At 41.1% G+C, this 17,464-nt stretch overlaps 1 protein-coding gene across 1 annotated transcript in view; it reads left to right on the plus strand.

Annotated features, from left to right (window-relative positions):
- The window catches only part of wasf3a (WASP family member 3a), an 8,629-nt gene extending 1,540 nt beyond the window's left edge, over positions 1-7,089 (plus strand). The window contains exons 2-8 of the mRNA XM_072692700.1: positions 756-890; positions 1,186-1,339; positions 3,302-3,419; positions 3,514-3,695; positions 4,475-4,771; positions 4,894-5,216; positions 6,932-7,089. Of these exons, the coding sequence (XP_072548801.1) occupies positions 756-890; positions 1,186-1,339; positions 3,302-3,419; positions 3,514-3,695; positions 4,475-4,771; positions 4,894-5,216; positions 6,932-7,089 (1,367 nt within the window). The remainder of the gene's footprint in view (positions 1-755; positions 891-1,185; positions 1,340-3,301; positions 3,420-3,513; positions 3,696-4,474; positions 4,772-4,893; positions 5,217-6,931) is intronic.
- The last annotated feature ends 10,375 nt before the right edge of the window (positions 7,090-17,464 follow it).

A 17,464-nucleotide genomic window follows, 5' to 3' on the forward strand; every position in this document is an offset into this window, starting at 1 on the left:
AGAGAGATGGAGAGAGAGAGAGAGAGAGAGAGATGGAGCGCGAGAGAGGGAGAGAGATAGAGATCTGGTCAACAGTCAGGTCCATAAGTATTTGGACAGTCAAACAATATCTAATCCAGTCTGTCTGTGACTTCCCACCAAGTCCATCCAACCACTTTAGCCGGTGGAAGGTCGACTCCCCGGCATGGTCCTTTGGCAGCATGACCAAGAAGGCAGGCAGTGGCATTCATCAGAGTGGTGGAGAAGCAGCAGTTCCAGCCAAAAGCAGTGCTTTTTGGAACAGGGCCGATGCTCCTCTGGAAACAGCTTGTATGATAGCTCAATGCTGGGGGGCTTTATACCCCTCTAGCCCACGCCTGGCATTATTAGGCAACATGGAGCCAATAGGGTCATGATGTTGATCTGCTCCAGAGAGTCCTATTCTATTGGCAGTACTTCTTCTCTATAGGGACTAAACAAGCTGTGTGTGTGCATTTGCACATCTGTCTCAGCAATGGGTGCAACTGAAAGTAGCTGAAAAATGCATTCATTAGAAGGGGTGTCCACAAACTTTTGGGCATTTAGTGTATATCAGATATGTTAAATGCACAGTTACCGTTTAATTGTAAGGGAAAAAGAGAGGAGAGAAAATGGTCATATTGAACTGCATTATGGCTGTTTATGATTCATAAACTCATATAAACATTGTAGGCTACATGAAAAAAATTAGGATATGGGCTCTTTACACAGCAGTGTCCTCAACCTCTCTCTCTCAGGTAAGCATGCAGAGGATGTGTTTGGTGAGCTGTTCAATGAAGCCAACACATTCTACTTGAGAGCGAACTCCCTGCAGGACCGCATCGACCGCCTGGCTGTGAAGGTCACCCAGCTGGACTCCAGCGTGGAGGAAGGTCAGTTGAGGTCATACATTCAAGTAATCACGTAAATCTGTGATATTGGAAGCTGACATACACTCACTAAGCACTTTATCAGGAACACCTGTACCACCTACTCATTCATGTAAGTATCTAATTAGCCAATCACGTGGCAGCAGTGCCTAAATGTTCTCAGTGGTTTTATGCAGGGCATGATTGCTGGTGTCTGTATGGTATTACATATACCATACCTATATTAGGAGCAGTAGAGCAGAGCCTGATTTTCTCTGATATCTCTCTTTGTCTCACTGTTTCTTTCTCGGCTCTGCAGTCTCTCTCCAGGACATTAACATGCGGAAGGCCTTCAGGAGCTCCACTGTTCAGGACCAGCAGGTGGTGTCTAGAAGCAGCATTTCCAACCCCATAGCGGAGATGTACAACACCAGTGAGAAACCACCACCGCTGAGCATGCTCTCAGCATACAGGTGTGTGAGGATGACCTTCAGGTGGTCCTTAAAGATTTAGTCCACTGAAGTTTTGTCAGTAGAACAGGTCCAGCCTGGGACTTGAGCTCAGATGCTCCAGGATGTTTACAGGGACAGCTTAGTGCTTGGTTCATTACGTCTTAGCTCCATTAGCTTTTTCGCTCCAGTTCGAGAGATAATGAAGATCATTTGAACTGATTAGATGAGAGCAGGTAATCCTTCATTAGTCCCACAGTGGGGAAATTCTCAAAACACTTCAACAAGAGTGACAATAACCCAACTTTAAGACAAACTACCAACTTAACACAGACAACAGATAAGATAACATAAATAACTTTCTTTATAGAGACTACAGGTCAAAGGTTTGAAATCAGTGTTTTCATTTATATGAATCTCATGTGGTTTCAGGTTAACAAACGTATCAAATGACATAATCTGTTTTCTTCTCTAGCTTCAAATAAATAGTAAGAGGCAGAGAATCTGGGAAAAGAAAGCAAGAATAGATGAACAGAGAGATGTTCTAATAACATTAATATCCAGTATGAAGCTCTAATAACATTAATATCCAGTATGAAGCTCTAATAACATTAATATCCAGTATGAAGCTTTAATAACATTAATATCCAGTATGAAGTTCTAATAACATTGAAATCCAGTATGAAGCTTTAATAACATTAATATCCAGTATGAAGCTCTAATAACATTAATATCCGGCATGCATTTCTAATAACATTAATATCCAGTATAAAGCTCTAATAACATTAATATCCAGTATGAAGCTCTAATGACATTAATATCCAGTATGAAGCTCTAATAACATTAATATCCAGTATGAAGCTTTAATAACATTAATATCCAGTATGAAGCTCTAATAACATTAATATCCAGTATGAAGTTCTAATAACATTAATATCCAGTATGACGCTTTAATAACATTAATATCCAGTATAAATTTCTAATAACATTAATATCCAGTATGAAGTTCTAACAACGTTAATATCCAGTATGAAGTTCTAATAACAGTAATATCCAGCATGAAGCTCTAATAACATTAATATCCAGTATGAGGTTCTAATAGCATTAATATCCAGTATGAAGTTCTAATAACAGTAATATCCAGCATGAAGTTCTAATAACATTAATATCCAGTATGACGCTTTAATAACATTAATATCCATTATAAAGCTCTAATAACATTAATAGAGTGAAGTTCTAATAACATTAATATCCAGTATGAAGCTCTAATAACATTAATATCCAGTATGAAGCTCTAATAACATTAATATCCAATGTGAAGCTCTAATAACATTAATATCCAGTATGAAGCTCTAATAACATTAATATCCAGTATGAAGCTCTAATAGCATTAATATCCAGTATGAAGCTCTAATAGCATTTATATCCAGTATGAAGCTCTAATAACATTAATATCCAGTATGAGGTTCTAATAGCATTAATATCCAGTATGAAGCTCTAATAACATTAATATCCAGTATGAATTTCTAATAACATTAATATCCAGTATGAAGCTCTAATAACATTAATATCCAGTATGAAGCTCTAATAACATTAATATCCAATGTGAAGCTCTAATAACATTAATATCCAGTATGAAGCTCTAATAACATTAATATCCAGTATGAAGCTCTAATAGCATTAATATCCAGTATGAAGCTCTAATAGCATTTATATCCAGTATGAAGCTCTAATAACATTAATATCCAGTATGAGGTTCTAATAGCATTAATATCCAGTATGAAGCTCTAATAACATTAATATCCAGTATGAATTTCTAATAACATTAATATCCAGTATGAAGCTCTAATATCATTAATATCCAGTATGAAGCTCTAATAACATTAATATCCAGTATGAAGTTCTAATAACATTAATATCCAGTATGAAGCTCTAATAACATTAATATCCAGTATGAAGCTCTAATAACATTAATATCTGCATCAGGGATGACCACGTTGATGGAATGAAGTTCTACACGGACCCGTCCTACTTCTTTGACCTGTGGAAGGAAAAGATGCTTCAGGACACGGAAGACAAGAGGAAAGAGAAGCGGAGACAGAGAGTGAGAGTCTTCAGTCTGTCCTCTGTTCATGTCTCTCTGTCCCTCCTCTGTCTGTCTCATACCTGCCATCACACTGCACATCTTTCTCTCGCAGGAGCAGAAGCGGTGTGTAGACGGGACTTTGCCTCGTGAGGTTAAAAAGGTGCGTAAAGCTCGGAACCGGCGGCAGGAGTGGAACATGATGGCACTTGATAAAGAGCTCCGCCCGGACCACCGCCATCCAAACAGCCTCCAGCGGGGGGCATCCTCCGAGGGCTCTCTCTCACCAGACGGCAGGTATATGTACACACTCACCAATGTGAAAACAGACAGAATCAGTCGGTAAAAAGAAGCTCCGCCTTTAATAGAGGGTGGGCATTGACGTCATGTTCCCGCTGGAACACGCCCCCTTTAGTCGGACTGATCATGTATCGGACATGTATCGTGACAGGCAGCAGTCTGGCCAGCTAAAGGTGGCAGACAAGTTTAGTGCTTGACCAGTGTCTGGTTTTGATCTGAGTGATGGTTTTAGCGGGTCTACCAGCATGACCAACCTGACCAAGCTACTTCATCAGTATGACCAAGTATCAGCTTGATGACCAGACTATCATGCCCATGCTCTTTGACCAGCATGGCCATCTTTACTAAACTGGTCAACCAGCTTTAGCACTAGTATGACCAGCTTGGTCAAAGAAGTCATCCTGATAGACTAGCTTGTCCATTCAACTCAAATGAAAATGTATGCTGGTGAAAAGCTGGTTGACCAGCTGGCTTATCAACACTGTTGGATGGATGAGCAGCTTTTCAACCACCTTAACCATTAAAGTCTATCTTAGACCATCAGAAACCGACGGCCACCAAACAGTGGTCTTGAGCTGGATTTCCACCTTAAATGGTGCAGTAGATCTTCTTCTGCATGTGCATGTGACTGCAGTATTATTTAAGGTGGTTTTTAATGTTGGCTTAATATAAGGATTTTCATTCCACCTTAAATGGTGCTTAAAATTACAGTAAGCGTCTTCCAGTGATGTCTCTGAAACACCTTAAAATCGTTCCATCTGATTTCTTTACACCAGGCAGCATTATCCAGACATACCGGACCACCCTGTTCCTGCAGGCCACGCCCACACCCTCCCCATCCACGCCCATCCACGTCCTTTCACATCTGGAGAAGCTGCCCCGTCCAATCCGAGCGGACCAGTGGAGCACGAGTACCACAGCATTGGTGGGCCTGTGGGTGTAGGCGTGTGTGTGGGAGCTCCTGGGGGTTACAGAGGCGGCACACTCGGCCGCTCACGCCCCCCTCCACCACAACACACACGTACTGAGGGTGGAGTCAATGGCAACGTCACACTCCCGCCAGCAGACTATGGGTAATGAGGAACCAAAAGAAAATACATCAACAAGCTTTGAAGGCATTTCTGTGGACTAAGGAGTTTTTAGCAGTGAGAGTATTTATGTTTTGTAAATCTCTATCTCTTTCTCTCTCTCTCAGGATGATGGAATACTACGCAAGTTCAGGTCCTCCTCCCCCTCCGCCTCCGCCAGGCCCTGTCATCCCCTCATCACAGACTGCTTTTGCTGCACCCCTAATGGCTCAGGCCCCGCCCATATCACATCCTGGACCAATAAACTCCGCTCTATCTTATCCTCTCCCACCTGTCCCGCCACCTGGGCCAATTCTGGCCCCGCCCCCACCAGGTCCCCCTCCACCTCCGGCTCCTCCCATTCCACCTCATCCAGTGGGAGAAGGACGGCGATGTGAGTCTCAGCCAATCACAGACGGCCGCAGTGACCTGCTGTCAGCTATACGCATGGGTGAGTGTGCAGCTGCTGGTTTCTTTAAATAATATACTCATCTCTTTTTGTCATTGTCAAAGAGTAACGAACCATGAGTATCGACACTGAGTACCGTACTGCTTAGTACCAGCCAGTATTGATACGATCTAAGTACTTTAATCATGAGTACTAGCCAATACCAACACAATCCAAGTACCTAATTCTTACTAATACGATCTGAGTACCTTAATGCTTAGTACCAGCCAATCCAGATAGAATCTGAGTACCTAATGCTTAGTACCAGCCAATCCAGATAGAATCTGAGTACCTAATGCTTAGTACCAGCCACTCACGATACGATCAGATTACCACAATGCTGAGTACCAGCCAATACTAATACAATCTGAGTATCGTGGTGCCAAGTACAGGCCAATACCGGTCCGATCTAAGTTGCATACATTGATGATTAATGCTGGGTAATGGCCGATACCAATACGATCCGAGTACCTCAGTGCTGAGTACCAGCCAGTACTGATACGATCAAAGTACCTTAATGCTTAGTACCAGCCAATACAGATTCAATCTGAGAACCATAATAATTAGTACCAGCCAATAGTAATACAATTCAAGTACCGTAGTGCTTAGTACATGCTAATACCGGTCCGATCTAAGTTGCTTACATTGATGATTAATGCTGGGTAATGGCCGATACCAATACGATCTGAGTACCTCAGTGCTGAGTACCAGCCAGTACTGATACGATCAAAGTACCTTAATGCTTAGTACCAGCCAATACAGATTCAATCTGAGAACCATAATAATTAGTACCAGCCAATAGTAATACAATTCGAGTACCGTAGTGCTTAGTACATGCTAATACCAGTCCGATCTTACAATGATGAGTAGTATAATGCCAAGTAATGGCCGATAATAATACGATCCGAGTACCTCAGTGCTTAGTACCAGCCATCAATACTGATCTGAGTATCTTAATGGATGAGTATCAACAATACATATATCATCCGAGCACCTCTATTCTTAGTACCAGCTAATACCAATGTGATTCAAGTACCTTACTGCTTAGTACCAGCCAATACTAATATAATCCGAGTACCTTAATGCTAAGTAACAGCCAATACTAATATGTTCCAAGTACCGTAATGCTTAGTACCAGCCAATACCAACACGATCCTAGTACCTTAATGCTAAGTACCAGCCAATACCAACACGATCCCAGTACCTTAATGCTAAGTACCAGCCAATACTAATATAATCCAAGTATCGTAATGCTTAGTACCAGCCAACACCAATACAATCTGAATACCTCATGCTTAGTACCAGCCAATACTGATACAATCAGAGTACCTTAAAATTTAAATCCATACCTATACTGATCTGAGTACCTTTATGCTGAGTATCGTCGATCCCGACACTGATCTGAGTACTTTAACACTGAGTTATGGCTAATACCAATACGATCCTAGTACCTTAAAGCTGAGCATCTGCAGTATTGATACTGATCTGAGTATCTTAATGGCTTAGTATCGACAATACCAATACTGATCTGAGTATTCTACTGCTGAGTATCAACAATACCGATACTGATATCAGTGTCCTAACGCTGAAGACCCATCCAATCTAAATAGCCTAATGCATTTTGTTGAATGTTCTGAATATATATCATTAAATTGTGTGTATTTTATTGATGTTATGTGTGTTTTGGTTGTGTGTGTGTGTGTCTGTGTGTTTTTTAGGTATCCAGCTGAAGAAGGTGCAGGAGCAGCAGGAGCAGCAGGCTAAGCGAGAGCGGGTGGGCAATGACGTGGCCACTATACTGTCCAGGAGAATTGCCGTAGAGTACAGTGACTCAGAGGACGACTCTGAGCTGGAGGAAAATGAGTGGTCAGACTGACCACAGTCCGCACACTGACCTTTCTAGCGATGGTCTTCAACCGTAAAAACAAAGACGCTTCAATGGGTTCAATGCCATTGAAGAACCACTTTTGGTTCCATAAAGAACCGTGTGTTAGAGTGAAGATCCTTCATACCGGTCAATAACTTTAACGGTTCTTTAGACCTTAAAATGTTCTTCAGACTCATCATTATTACAAACATGGTTCTTTATGGAACCAAAAGTGATTCCTCTGTGGCATTACTCAAAGAACCCTTTGAAACACCTTTATTCTTAAGAACCTCATTTAATTTTCCCTCAAGGCAGCCAATATGCACAAGTTCTTCATCTTGAGGAGATCTTCGTTAGAAGGAAGGGGGAACTTAAAGGATCACAAGGGAACAAAACAAGAGTTTCAAAAACTGAAGCTCAAAAGATTATCTAAATATACAGAGACAATGGGAACCCTAACAATCCCCTGAAAGATCTGGTAGACCCCCACACTGCACCCCCCACCACCACCATTACCCCATCTGATAAACAGCACTTACAGCTTTCCTCTTCAAGAGAGAGAGAGAGGGGAGAAAGTCAAGCTCCACTCTTGCTCCACATCTGAGAACATCCACAGGTGTTGGTGTCAATCCTTCCACTGTGAGAAGACGGCTCAACACTGGGTCTGAAAGGATGTGGAGCTGATCAAGAAGATCTTACTGAGAAAAGAAATGTAAATCAAACTGCAAGAGCTGCTTCTGCTCTCTGAACAATTGACTGAGCACTCCAGAGTCCAGACCTCAACATCATTGAATGTGTTTTGGAGGCCTCAGATGATGGGAAGCAGAAAACGGAGACTAAACTTTGACTGAACTTTGCAGGCGTTTACAGATCTCCTGAAAGAGAGTCTCCTAAGAAGAATGGAAGCTGTAAAAAAGGTGGAGCTCTGACCACTCAAACATCTGATATTAGATTAAGCTGTTGAAGCTTCTGGAGGATTGTCTGTTAAATGTGTGTTTCTGCTGATGCTCCCAAAAGAAGAACTTAAAATAAGCTAAAAACAGGCCTACAGCTCACAGAACAGCGATAAACAAAGGCCACAGGCTGAGAGCCAGAAGGGATTCTCTAAAGGAAAGCAGATTGAAGAGGCTTTAGCAGCTCTTAGGATCCAGTCTTCTTTAGTTTTCCTCTTTAAGTAAAAGCACAACCCCAACTTTACAGTCCTAACTTATTTAGGCTGCATAGATTAGACTTGAGTATAACATAATGACGATGTGTGAACATGTCAGTGGATGATGATGATGATGATGTCGTTTTTGCCTAAACTGCCTAAATAAAGTTATTTCCATCTATAATAAAGCGCTTTGAGAAGTCTTGATTTACATCAGAAAATCATCTCTTGAAATCAGCTTATGTTGTTTTTGCAGGTAAAATAATACAATTATATATATATATATATATATATATATATAAGGAAGAACCTAGAATTGGTATAGAACTGGTTCCAGAATCAGAATTCCTTGAAGGTTTCTTGGTAGAACCAATGGTAGTTCTTTTTGTTACTAATCCAAATATAACAAAACATCATGAAACAAATCATAGTTTTATGTGTCAGTAATCAGAATCTATTTAATGGGTAGTACTTTGTGTCACCTAGCTAGAATCCTTTGAAGGGTTCTCTGGTGAAACAATTCTTGTAGTCACCAATCAAGGGTTCCTTGTAGAATGATAGTACTTTGTGTCACCAATTAAAATCTATTGAAAGGTTATTTAATGAACTAATCTTAGTTTCTTGTGTCACCAACTACAATCCATTGAAGGGTTCTTTAGGGAACTGATCTTAGTTCCTTGCGTCACCAATCAGAAAGCATTTAAGGTTTCTTGGTAGAACCAATGATAGTTATTTTTGTTACTAATCCAAATAGAACAAAAACATCTTAATGGAACCAATCATAGTTTTATGTGTCGCCAATCATAAACCACTGAAGGGTTCCTTGTCAAACCAATGATAGTTTTTTATGTCACCCATTAAAATCTATTAAAGGGTTCTTTAATGAACCAATATTAGTTCCTTGTGCCACCTTCTTTTGAAGGGTTCCTTTTAGAACCAATGATAGTTCTTTGTATCACCAATCAGAATCTATTTAAGGGTTCTTTGGGGAACTGATCTTAGTTATTTGTGTCACTAATTAGAATCCATTAAAGGCTCTTTCTGGAACCAATTATTTTTTTGTTTTTTTGTGGAACCGTGGTCATCAAAGTCCACTGCAGGCTTCTACGGGGAACCAATCACATTTATTTGTGTCATCAATCTAAATCTATTAATAGGTTATTTGGGGAACCAAAACTGCTTGTTCTACAGACAATAACCCATTTTGTTTCTACTGGCTTTTCTATGCCAAGTCCACAGGGATGAGCTGGACCCTTGATCGAGTCACAGAACCTATGGTAGAAGTCTAACTAGCCACTAAGTGGCAGTGTCTGACATACTTTCAGGGACTTCTCAGTAGGTTCCTGCTCTGGAACATCAGCATGTGAAACAGCAGAGCTACATCACACCAAACAGGAGTTCAGAGACTGTAGATAATTTACTGCATATTGAATATTGTTGCTGTCCAGTCAAAAACATGTATCTCCTGAATGGCGAGTTTATAGGAGAAGGTAAAAATGGTCTTAACTTTGACTGGAAGACAATGTAAAACAAAAAAAATTAGAGCATTTCTATTGGTCCATTTATTGAGTTATTTACACAGTGTCCGAAAAATGACAAAAAAAACTGAAAACGGACAACAATTGCGATGCATGGTTTTCATTAAACAGCAGCGATATTTTTTTTTCATGATAGAATACATTATGGCTTTGGAATTAGACTTTTGACACAGCATATATTCGATTTCTCTCTGGATTAGGTCAAATTAAATACCTAATTAAAAATGGAAGAGCATAAATGGTCTTTGGCATTAAGTTGAATGAACTGTTTATCTACTCAGTTTGAGATCAGACCACATTTTACATGTTAAGGTCAGTCCGATTAAAGTTCGTCATTATGTTTTAGACTGTTGACTCTACACTTAAAGACACTCAGATTACTGAGCACTTCAGACAGTAAATCCATTGTGTTCAGCATCTGGTCCTCAGCTGCCATTAGTCTTAATGACGAGATTAAGCTGCATCTGCTTGACTCTGACTCTACTTGAGTAGATCAGATTCAGCTGAAAGGTCAGTCTGGAGATCGGCTCAAGTATTTTAAGATTAGGGTTAGCAACAAGCTAATGAAGACTGTTAAATGGTTCTTGGCGTGGAAGAACATCTAAAAAGAAGGCTGACAGTCTGTCAGAATGAGCGTGTGGGTCATATGATCATTACAGAGCATTATAGAGTGCCCCCTACGCTTCCTGTAGTGTATTATAGTCTGTCAGAATGAGCGTGCGGGTCATATGATCATTACAGAGCATTATAGAGCGCCCCCTACGCTTCCTGTAGTGTATTATAGTCTGTCAGAATGAGCGTGCGGGTCATATGATCATTACAGAGCATTATAGAGCGCCCCCTACGCTTCCTGTAGTGTATTACAGTCTGTCAGAATGAGTGTGTGGGTCATATGATCATTACAGAGCATTATAGAGCGCCCCCTACGCTTCCTGTAGTGTATTATAGTCTGTCAGAATGAGCGTGTGGGTCATATGATCATTACAGAGCATTATAGAGCGCCCCCTACGCTTCCTGTAGTGTATTATAGTCTGTCAGAATGAGCATGTGGGTCATATGATCATTATAGAGCATTATAGAGCGCCCCCTACGCTTCCTGTAGTGTATTACAGTCTGTCAGAATGAGTGTGTGGATCATATGAACATTATAGAGCATCATAGAGCCCCCCCCCCCCACACACACACACACTTCCTGTAGTGTATTACAGTCTGTCAGAATGAGTGTGTGGATCATATGAACATTATAGAGCATTATAGAGCGCCCCCTACACTTCCTGTAGTGTATTACAGTCTGTCAGAATGAGAGTGTGGATCATATGAACATTATAGAGCATTATAGAGCGCCCCCTACACTTCCTGTAGTGTATTACAGTCTGTCAGAATGAGAATGTGGATCATATGAACATTACAGAGCATTATAGAGCGCCCCCTACACTTCCTGTAGTGTATTACAGTCTGTCAGAATGAGAGTGTGGATCATATGAACATTATAGAGCATCATAGAGCCCCCCCAGTCTGTCAGACTGACTATTTGAATTGTATTAACATTATATATTTTTATGTTTTGTTTTTAGGTAAACAACATGTGACTTAATGGCGATTTTAAAAAGACATTCCAGTCATATTCCTTCAGTTATCAGTTTTAGGAATCTCACAAGGGTTTTTGCTGGTGGTTCAACAAATCAGTCTCAATACATTGTCTCCAACAGTGAGATTCTACTAAGTCTATATATAAACATGGACGGGAAGGTTGTAGAGTAATTCCTAAGTCTTGTACTGAATGCTAATGAAAACCCCCACATTTGTTTGTCCTTCATTTCAGTGCACAAGTGGAAGAGGAGAGAATTCCTGCCATTCACACAATGTTTACTTCCCTCATCTGAGCCAGTAATCTGATTGCCTCTTCGTTTATGTAGTCTTTAAGTCCATTTGGGTAAAAGTGAGGCGGTGTTGGCGTGAACTGACTGCTGCCGTTTCCTCACAGGTTACAACCAAAAAGCGGAGGGCTTTCTAGACACAAAGGCAGAGGATTACAACCTTTTAATGATTCAAAGCCACAGTCAGACCCATTGTAAACTCATGAATGGGCCGAGTTAACCACGTACTAGTGGCTCTAGAAAGAAATCCCACTCCACAAGAGCACTGGTGTGAAATCTGGATCAGACTCCATCAGGCATCTCGGCTCCTTGTATTTTGCAAGTTGTAGAGATTTGTGACCATCAAAACATGGAATGTCCTCATATTATAGACATTTTATAGACATATCTGGAGCAGGAAGCACTGAAGGCTACAGGGCAAATGTAGCTCTGAAGAATGGAGGCCTATAGTCTACTTCACCAAGTAGCATGGTGCTAATCTAAGTTAAAGAAGTTAGCTTAAGCTAGCCTCAATTAGCCAGAGTTAAACTTGTTAAGTAGAGTTAGCCTGTCTTATCTTGAGTTAAACCTGTTGTCTTTAGCTAACATCTACTAGTCTGAATGAAATTAAATCTTACTTTAAATTTTAGCCTTGTTAGGTATTAGGCTAATGTAGCTAAGAATAATGGAAGCCTATAGTCTACCCCAACAAATAGCATGATGCTAATGTTGAGGTGTTCATCATCTCTAACAGAGTAATGCATGTGGTTTCTGAGTTAGACCAGTTAGCAAGAATTAGCCTGTTTTAGCCTGAGTTAAACCTGTAAGCTTGAGCTAGCATCTCTTGTTAAGTAGAGTTAGCCTGCCTTAGCCTGAGTTAATTCTGCTACCTTAAGTCTGAATTAAATTAAATTTTAAATATTATTACATTTTAAATTAAATTTGAGCCTTTTTAGCTATTAGGTTAGCCTGTCTTAACCTGAGTTAAGCCTGTTAGGACATATGTGGTAATCTGAAATACTGGGGCTAATGTAGCTAAGAATAATAGAAGCCTTTAATCTACCCCACCAAATAGCATGCCGCTAACTACCATGTGTAGGTGTTCATCATCTCTAATAGACTTACTTATGTGTTTTCTGAGTTAAACCAGTTAGCTAGAGTAAGCCTGTTTTAGCAAGGGTAAACTTGTAAGCTTGGGTTGGTCTCTCTTAGTCTGAGTTAAACTGGTTAGTTAGCCTCTCTTAGTTAAAAAAAAAAACCTTGTTTGAGTTAGCCTGTTTTAGCCTGAGTTAGACCTGTTTTAGCCTGAGTTAGACCTGTGGGCTAGTTATCATGTTCCCCGAGTTAAACCTAGCTTGAGTTAGCCTGTTTTAGCCTGAGTTAGACTTGTTGGCTAGTTATCCTGTTGCCCGAGTTAAACCTAGCTTGAGTTAGCCTGTTTTAGCCTGAGTTAGACCTGTGGGCTAGTTATCATGTTCCCCGAGTTAAACCTAGCTTGAGTTAGCCTGTCTTAGCCTGAGTTAGACCTGTGGGCTAGTTATCCTGTTGCCCGAGTTAAACCTAGCTTGAGTTAGCCTGTTTTAGCCTGAGTTAGACCTGTGGGCTAGTTATCCTGTTGCCCGAGTTAAACCTAGCTTGAGTTAGCCTGTTTTAGCCTGAGATAATCCTGTTGGCTAGTTATCCTGTTCCCTGAGTTAAACCTAGCTTGAGTTAGCCTGTTTTAGCCTGAGTTAGACCTGTGGGCTAGTTATCCTGTTCCCCGAGTAAAACCTAGCTTGAGTTAGCCTGTTTTAGCCTGAGTTAGACCTGTGGGCTAGTTATCCTGTTGCCCGAGTTAAACCTAGCTTGAGTTAGCCTGTTTTAGCCTGAGTTAGACCTGTGGGCTAGTTATCCTGTTCCCTGAGTTAAACCTAGCTTGAGTTAGCCTGTTTTAGCCTGAGTTAGACCTGTGGGCTAGTTATCCTGTTCCCTGAGTTAAACCTAGCTTGAGTTAGCCTGTTTTAGCCTGAGTTAGACCTGTGGGCTAGTTATCCTGTTGCCCGAGTTAAACCTAGCTTGAGTTAGCCTGTTTTAGCCTGAGTTAGACCTGTGGGCTAGTTATCCTGTTGCCCGAGTTAAACCTAGCTTGAGTTAGCCTGTTTTAGCCTGAGATAATCCTGTTGGCTAGTTATCCTGTTCCCTGAGTTAAACCTAGCTTGAGTTAGCCTGTTTTAGCCTGAGTTAGACCTGTGGGCTAGTTATCCTGTTCCCCGAGTAAAACCTAGCTTGAGTTAGCCTGTTTTAGCCTGAGTTAGACCTGTGGGCTAGTTATCCTGTTGCCCGAGTTAAACCTAGCTTGAGTTAGCCTGTTTTAGCCTGAGTTAGACCTGTGGGCTAGTTATCCTGTTGCCCGAGTTAAACCTAGCTTGAGTTAGCCTGTTTTAGCCTGAGTTAGACTTGTTGGCTAGTTATCCTGTTGCCCGAGTTAAACCTAGCTTGAGTTAGCCTGTTTTAGCCTGAGTTAGACCTGTTTTAGCCTGAGTTAGACCTGTGGGCTAGTTATCCTGTTGCCCGAGTTAAACCTAGCTTGAGTTAGCCTGTTTTAGCCTGAGTTAGACCTGTGGGCTAGTTATCCTGTTGCCCGAGTTAAACCTAGCTTGAGTTAGCCTGTTTTAGCCTGAGATAATCCTGTTGGCTAGTTATCCTGTTCCCTGAGTTAAACCTAGCTTGAGTTAGCCTGTTTTAGCCTGAGTTAGACCTGTGGGCTAGTTATCCTGTTCCCCGAGTAAAACCTAGCTTGAGTTAGCCTGTTTTAGCCTGAGTTAGACCTGTGGGCTAGTTATCCTGTTGCCCGAGTTAAACCTAGCTTGAGTTAGCCTGTTTTAGCCTGAGATAATCCTGTTGGCTAGTTATCCTGTTCCCTGAGTTAAACCTAGCTTGAGTTAGCCTGTTTTAGCCTGAGTTAGACCTGTGGGCTAGTTATCCTGTTCCCCGAGTAAAACCTAGCTTGAGTTAGCCTGTTTTAGCCTGAGTTAGACCTGTTGGCTAGTTATCCTGTTCCCCGAGTTAAACCTAGCTTGAGTTAGCCTGTTCTAGCCTGAGTTAGACCTGTTGGCTAGTTATCCTGTTCCCTGAGTTAAACCTAGCTTGAGTTAGCCTGTTTTAGCCTGAGTTAGACCTGTGGGCTAGTTATCCTGTTCCCCGAGTAAAACCTAGCTTGAGTTAGCCTGTTTTAGCCTGAGTTAGACCTGTTTTAGCCTGAGTTAGACCTGTGGGCTAGTTATCCCGGTGCCTGAATCTTGAGCCTAATCTGTTAAATCATATTGTGTGTGAGGTACGGGAGCTATCAGGCTAATGTAGTATACCCCACCAATTAGCATGGTGCATCATCACACACTCTCCTGAAACGTGTGGAGGTGTTCAGTAACTTGCTTATGTGTTTTTTGGGTGTGGTTTTGATGGGAAAGGAAGGAGCTACTCACTTCTTGGAAAAGTTATCATTTAGTTCATTAATATCTCGTGGACTAACCTTCCAAACCCGCACCATTAAGATTAGGCTACAGTCTACACCTCATAGTATTAGTGCGTCGTACGCAACTGGGACTACAGTACGTTAGCATAGCTCCCAACAGTAGCAGCCTGAATCTTCCTCCATACTTTTGTTCATTTTTCTAGATGATAAAGATTGTACGCAGTTTGAAGTCTGAAGCTGAATGAAGTCTTACAGAAAAGACACAGGAGCCGTAATGAGCAGAAAGGAACAATTTAAGAATTTTCCGATGAGGTCGTCCGCAGTTTAATCGATTTATAGACAGCGCCGCTGCGATGAAAGATGGGAAGAAGTTCATACACAACAAACTTTAACAAAAAAGAAAAGAAAAGAAACACAATCTGGCGAGCGGATGCCATGCTTCTTCACGCTTTTTGTTTACCGTCCCCCGTGTTGCTCGCCCGCTGCACCTGGTCGTCTGTCTGGTGTTTTCTCTTTCTGTGCCATTCTTTCTCACACTGCGCTTCTGTTGTTTCCGAGAATTTGAAATTGTTTTTTCAGTGGAATTAAAAAACCCCTTTACAAACACATCACAAGTGCTGCTGGTGCTGCTGCTTCAAAAGGCCTCCCTCCTTTTTTTTTTTTTTTTTTCCTTCAGAAAAGTTCCCATAGCGGACTCCTACAGGCATGCGGGGAGCCTCCCACGGGCCTGCTTGTGTTGTGTGTGTTTGCGCCGGTGGTTTAAGTGGTGCATGCAGCCATGCTAAGATTATTAAACCACTGTTTTACCACTCGACTTAATCCTCGGCCTATACAAAAGTAAAATCCATAAAGAGGACAGACAGAGAGAGAGAGAGAGAGAGAGACAGGGAGAGAGTGAGAGAGAGGGGGAGACAGCAAGAGAGAGGGAGTGAGAGTGTGTGTGAGAGGAGGAGGGTGAGATTATCGAGGGTTAAACTCTTGACAGATCCGTTCTGACGGCTGGTTTTCCCACCGTTGCCAGGGACGCCCGATTCGGGTGTTCGACTCCTCCAACGGGCGCATGGGTTTCTGTATGTGTTTGTTTTTGTATATTTATAAGACTAAATTATTCAGACTCTGTATGTATACATATAAAATAGATATATATTATTAATTAATGTATTAATTTATTAATAAATATATATTATTATATATATATGCATGTGTGTGTGTACACAAGTCAAAATAATGTTGTCTTCAAAGTATATATATATATATATATATATATATATATAGAGAGAGAGAGAGAGAGAGAGAGAGGCACACGTTAAATACATACACATTTGGGACCAATAATTACATATATACACATATAGGACAAACATTACATATTACATGTAGGTACTTCCAACTATATAACACAAATAGAGAATATTACATACAGACACTTATAGATATGTGTGGGACATTATATGTAGGTACTTTGATGTATATAATTATTATAGGTATAGTATAATTATACATTGTATATTAAGTACTGACATATGTACGTGTGTGTATATATATATATATTAGATCTAGATAATAATATTAATTTAATACTTATGGATATTGGAGGTTGTCATATCTGTAAAAGATCTTTAGTCTTTCCATACTAATGCATTTTATTATTGTGACATAAAATATACATATACATATTGAATATGTTTGGATGTTATTGTGGTATAAAGTTATCTCATGTCCTAACATGGTATAAAAACAAACACATGTGTATCTGTGTGTCTGAGATGTGTACAGGGACATCCACTGTCCGCCCCCTGAGGTGTCCGAGCTTTCTGGACTCCCGTCCACAGCTGTGGCCATCTGGCGGCGGTCGCAGCGGGGGTTTGTTTAATGGAGCGCATCCTATTCTCCTGCAGCCTGCTAAGGTTTGCATTAAGGTTGAACTCGGGTGCATTAACAATCCTCAGATAAAGTAAACCCTGTGTCTGCAACATCTCTGCCCCCTCCCTGTCCGCCACGCACACAACGGAGACCCTCTCCGAAGGGTGAAAAGGACGTCTTCACACACAGGGCATGAAAGAGGATCTTAGCCAATGCCACTGACTGTCTTATGTCTCTTTTGTTTTTTTTCCCTTTCTCGTCTTTTTTTTTTTTTTTTTAACACACCCACAATAATGCGGCGGTGCCCGGCTATGGAGATGTTTCGGGGAGGGGTGGGTGGTGGGTGGGTGCAGGGGATTGTAAAATGGTGTAAAAGAAAAAAGACAGAAGGAACAAAAAAGTTGGTACGTGCCAAGTGCCAATTGTCTTGTTCTAATTGGCATCAAAATGCCAACTTTCTCTGTGTTACCATACAGGTGAACACACTCCTGGGAAAGGGAGCGTTTTCTCAGCAGCGTAGAAGATA

Source organism: Salminus brasiliensis, chromosome 1 (genome assembly GCF_030463535.1).
Source record: "Salminus brasiliensis chromosome 1, fSalBra1.hap2, whole genome shotgun sequence".
Lineage (NCBI taxonomy): Eukaryota > Metazoa > Chordata > Actinopteri > Characiformes > Bryconidae > Salminus > Salminus brasiliensis.